Source organism: Merops nubicus, unplaced genomic scaffold (assembly GCF_000691845.1).
Source record: "Merops nubicus isolate BGI_N331 unplaced genomic scaffold, ASM69184v1 scaffold17509, whole genome shotgun sequence".
NCBI lineage: Eukaryota > Metazoa > Chordata > Aves > Coraciiformes > Meropidae > Merops > Merops nubicus.
This window is the reverse complement of record NW_008631883.1, coordinates 7,027-11,996: the sequence shown is the minus strand read 5'-3', so window position 1 is coordinate 11,996 and position 4,970 is coordinate 7,027. Positions and strand designations below refer to the sequence as shown.

At 52.8% G+C, this 4,970-nt stretch overlaps 1 protein-coding gene across 1 annotated transcript in view; it reads left to right on the top strand.

The window, feature by feature from the left end:
- The window catches only part of CCT7 (chaperonin containing TCP1, subunit 7 (eta)), a gene marked incomplete at its 3' end in the record, with an annotated part of 12,608 nt that overhangs the window by 618 nt on the left and 7,020 nt on the right, over nt 1-4,970 (top strand). Inside the window, 5 exon segments of the mRNA XM_008947747.1 lie at nt 633-739; nt 1,191-1,316; nt 1,877-1,929; nt 3,346-3,517; nt 4,899-4,968. Coding sequence (XP_008945995.1) covers nt 633-739; nt 1,191-1,316; nt 1,877-1,929; nt 3,346-3,517; nt 4,899-4,968 — 528 coding nt within the window.

Below are 4,970 nucleotides of genomic sequence, written 5' to 3'. Positions count from 1 at the left end.
CTTGGGAGCAGAGCCCGACCCCCCCCTGGCTCCAGGCTCCTGTCAGGAGCTGTGCAGAGCCAGAAGGTCTCCCCTGAGCCTCCTTTGCTCCAGGCTCAGCACCCCCAGCTCCCTCACTGCTCCCCACAAAACAGCTGTCAGACCTGCCTGAGGAGCTCCCTGTTTGCTCCCTGCTGGGCTGAGTTACAGCAGCTGTGAGCTTTCTGGTGAGGTCAGAGGGACCAGACAGGGGAACATCTGTGCCAGGGAGGGGAAATGGTGTCTGGAACCTGCCCCTCAGGTTTTGACCATCTCTGTTTGGGTCAGAACTTGTGTGAGGTCAGTGGATGGTACTGGTTTATTTGTTTTATGTCTATTTTGGGATGAGACTCAGCTCCTCTGAAGAGATTTGGGTGAAGTCACTGGATGGATATGTGCTTGTGGTTTTCTATTGTTGCTGAAGGGTGGGGGGAAAGGTCTGAGAATTGTCTTTAAATAGTTTTAGCAAATATTTTGGTGATCACATTTCAAATCTAACGGAGAAAAAAAGCTCATTTGGCCAAAGGAAAAAGCCCCTTTGGGTGTTGGGTGCCTGGTCACCAGGGCTCTGCTCACAGCAGCCAAGCTTGCCTTCATTTCTGCATCCACCCTAGGGAAGGCCACGATCTCCAACGATGGTGCCACCATCCTGAAGCTCCTTGATGTGGTCCATCCTGCTGCCAAGACACTGGTGGACATCGCCAAGTCTCAAGATGCAGAGGTAGGGGGGTCCCCTGGAGGGGTTTCCAAGCTGTGGAGATGTGGGGTGAGGGACAGGGGGCAGTGGGGACCTGGCAGGGATGGGGGAAGGGTTGATGACCTCAAAGGTCTCTTCCAACCAGAATAATTCTGTGATGGGTGGGAGCTGCTCACGTGCTGGTGTCTATTCCAGTTCCTTCACTGGCACCTTCTCTTTGGTGACAACTTTCCAATCTTTTAACATCTCAGCCAGATCTGAGGGGGGGTTTTGGAAACTTCAGAGGTACCAAGCTCACATCTCATGGCTGACTGGGAGGTGAGACTTCACCCCTAGATGGGATGTGGTCTGATCTGGGCTCTTTGATCACTGGAGAGTCCAGCCACGAGTCTGTGAGCCAGGGAGATGATGGGATGTTGGTTTCCCTGGGAGCTCCTGCAGGCTGGGGCTGATCTGGCCTGTCCTCTCCCCCCAGGTGGGTGATGGCACCACCTCTGTGACTCTGCTGGCCGCCGAGTTCCTGAAGCAGGTGAAGCCCTACGTGGAGGAAGGTCTCCACCCTCAGATCATCATCCGTGCCTTCCGCACGGCCACCCAGCTGGTGAGTGTCTGGGAGGGGGGTTTGGTGCCAAATTAGGACAAATCAGACATTTCCAGGCAAAATTCCATGGTGAATGGGCGTGGGGAGTGGCTGTAGAGGCCTTGTGGTGTCTTCCTGCAAACATCAGCTGCCTCTTTTGGTGTCTGCTGTCATTACCAGTGAACACCTCTAGAGTGCTGTCGATTCCTTTGCTTTTTTCCCAAGGAAGAATGAATAAGTAGAGAAAATCATTTCCCATTCTCCTGATCTCTGCTACTTCTTAGTAAACTCCCTCTCGTGTAGCCCATCTGTCCTGTTAAGCTGAATCTTCTCTGGAGGTGAAGTTCCTCAGTAGCCCTTTGGCTCCCCAGAGCTCTGCTAAAAGCAGTGGGGCAGCTCTGAGCCTCTTCCTCTCCAACCAATGCTCATGTGTTCCTTGCAGTCCCTTTGCTGGAAGGGCTGGCACAGCTTAAATGCTTGAAACATGAAGGAATAGAAGTTCACACAAAAGGAGAAAGTGGAGATGTGGTGGTCTTCTGAGCATGAGTCATGAATCCAGCTGTTGGCTTGTGTTTTGGCAGGCTGTAGACAAGATCAAAGAGATTGCTGTTACGGTGAAGAAGGAAGACAAAGAGTAAGTTTCTCTTACAGGTCACCTGGTTGTGTAGCTGGGCTTCAGTTACCTGCTGTGAGGGTGTTTCTGAGTTCTGCTGTGTTCAGTTTTGGGGCCCCTTGGTCTGAAGAAGGACCTTGAGGGTCTGGAACGTGGGCAGAGAAGGGCAACGGAGCTGCTGGGGAAGGGTCTAGAGGCCAAGTGTGGGGAGGAGCAGCTGAGGGAGCTGGGGGTGCTGAGCCTGGAGCAAAGGAGGCTCAGGGGAGACCTTCTGGCTCTGCACAGCTCCTGACAGGAGCCTGGAGCCAGGGGGGGGTCGGGCTCTGCTCCCCAGGGACAAGGGCCAGGACAAGAGGAAAGGGCCTCAAGTTGCCCCAGGTGAGGTTTCAGTTGCCCCTGAGGAACAATTTCTTGCCCTGGAGTGTTGCCCAGGGCTGTGCCAGGCTGCCCAGGGCAGTGGTGGAGTCCCCACCCCTGGAGGGGTTTCCAAGCTGTGGAGATGTGGGGTGAGGGACACGGGGCAGTGGGGACCTGGCAGGGCTGGGTTAATTGTTAGACTCATTTATCTTAAAGACCTCTTCCAACCAGAACAATTCTCTGTGGCTCTGTCTGAGGTCTTGAGGTCGAGCTCAAGAGCTGCAGCCCCACACCGGGGTTATTCTCTAGTTTTTGGGGATTTCCTGCTCCTCCCTGGGGGGGAGGTGCCACGCTGTCCCTTGAGCTGCAGGGAGGTATGTAGGGCAGCCTCCTCCCAGGCACACAGAGGAAGCTGGGTACCAAAATAAGTGGCCTGGTTTATTTTTTTCCCCGTGGTGGTGGAGCCTCAGCAGCTCTGGGTGCGGCCGGTGAAGTCAGGTAGCTCACAGCAGCCAGGCAGTGATCCCCTCAGCTGGGGTGAGACTCCCAGGGCTCCCTCTCTCCCTGCATTCTGAGGTCTTGTCTGCTTCACCTGACCTCAACAAATACCTGCAGAGATTGAGGTTGAACTGTGTGACCATCTTAACTCCACAAATACCTGCAGAGATTGAGGTTGAACTGTGTGACCATTTTAACTCCACCAGGGTGGGTTGTGCCCTTCCTGCAGAGATTCAGGTTGAACTGTGTGACCATTTTAACTCCACTAGGGTGGGTTGTGCCCTTCCTGCTGCCCTGTGATGCAAAATTCAGTTCTCCTGCTCAGGAGTAATGTGGGTGACAGAGCCTGGGCACTGGATCCAAATTCCCCTGGTCTCTTTTGCTTCACACTCTCTGTTAGAACATAGATTACCTGAGTTAATACTTCAGAGGTTGTGCCACCTCCAGAAGGTTTCAGAAGCTCACTGATAGCAGGGAGCTGATCTTTGCCTCTCTCAGGGTGGATTAGTCATGTCATAGATGCCCTGTGAGCTTGGAGAACTGTTGGCATGAACTCAGCTTTGGTTTTGTCCTTCCCTGCAGCGAGCAGAGAAGCCTGCTGGAAAAATGTGCATCCACAGCCCTGAGCTCAAAGCTGATCTCCCAGAGCAAGGAGTTTTTCTCCAAGATGGTTGTAGATGCTGTCATGATGTTAGACGACTTGTTACAACTCAAAATGATTGGAATTAAGAAGGTGCAAGGAGGTGCTTTGGAAGTAAGTTTTATCAAAGCTTGTCTTGAAAGGGTTCATGTGTCTTCTGAGGGATTGTTTAGCCTGGAGAAGAGGAGGCTGAAGGGAAAACCTTATTGCTCTCAACAGCTCTCAACAGACAGGAGGTTGGAGTGAGGTGAGGCTGGGTCTTTTCTCCCAAGGAACCAGTGATGGGATGAGAGGAAATGGGCTGAAGTTGTCCCAGGGGTGGTTTTGATTGGATATGAGGAAGAACCCAACCTTAGTGAGGTGGAGAGCCCAGCTCCTTTGGTGGGCTGACTGTAGCAGCAGCTCAGCCCCACTCAATGAGGCCTGTTGAGGAATTAACCAGGTGAAGCCAAGGTGCTGGTGGGAGAGCATGGACCCTTCTGAAGAGTGAAGCCCACCACCATCCTCCTGAATTCTTATTCTCTGGCCATTGCTGTCTGTAACCACTCTGCCTGAGTACTTCCCTTGAAAAGGGGGATGATAATTACACCCTGAGCTTCCCCAGACAACTCATTTGGTGAATTAGGCATATTCTAGAGTCTGGTTTTTGTGGTGTCTGGGCCTCCTGCTGCAGAAGTAGGTGCCCTGGGGAGGGTGCTGTGTCCTCTCCTGGATAAACACAGCTCTCCTTACTCCATTTCATTTGGCTTTTGTATCCCACTGTCTCCTGGGAGACCTGTATGAGGATGGGGCAGATAATTACCCTGCTGCTTTTCTGGGGTTGGTCTGTGAGAGGTCCTGGATCATCTCACCCCATCAGCTGGAGCAGAGGAGGTCCTTGCTGGTCCTGGCTTAGGAGGGACAAGGATCCTGTGGGGTTTGGTGGCTGGGCAGAGCCCACTGCAGTGCAGAGTTAGATGATCTTGAAGGTTTCTTCCAACCAAAATGATTCTGATACTCCTGGAGTAGGAGGTGTAGCTGATTTCTCTCCCAGCTGGAACATCTTGAGTCAAGACATTCCCTTCAGGGAGTGGGCAGTGTTGGGCAGGGCAATCCTGCTCCACACCAGTCCCAGAGGTGCTGGGGGAGCTGGGAAAAACAAAGCAGGGCAGGAAAACCCCTGAGTGGGTCTTCTACCCATCTTCAAAGGGTAGAAATGGGAAAGACATCAGAGAGAACAGATTGTTCCATCCCTTGATCTTCAGCCTGTGTTTGGCATCTTTTCTCTGCGGTGTCTTGAGGGGTAGAAAGGAAGCCTCAGAAGCTGCTTTTGGGAACAGAGAGGAGAAAATATTTGCTGCTTCTTTTCTCTAAAAGTGGGTTAATCAAAGGAGGCAGCTCTTGGTGAGTGCCCTGGAAATGAGGGCTCTGGAAGCAGGGAGTCTCCTGAGGGAACAATGAGCCTGGTGGAGAAAACCTTGGGAGGCTGAGCCTAACAGGGACCCTTCTCCTCAAGGACTCCCAGCTGGTGGCTGGGGTTGCCTTCAAGAAGACATTCTCCTACGCTGGGTTTGAAATGCAGCCCAAG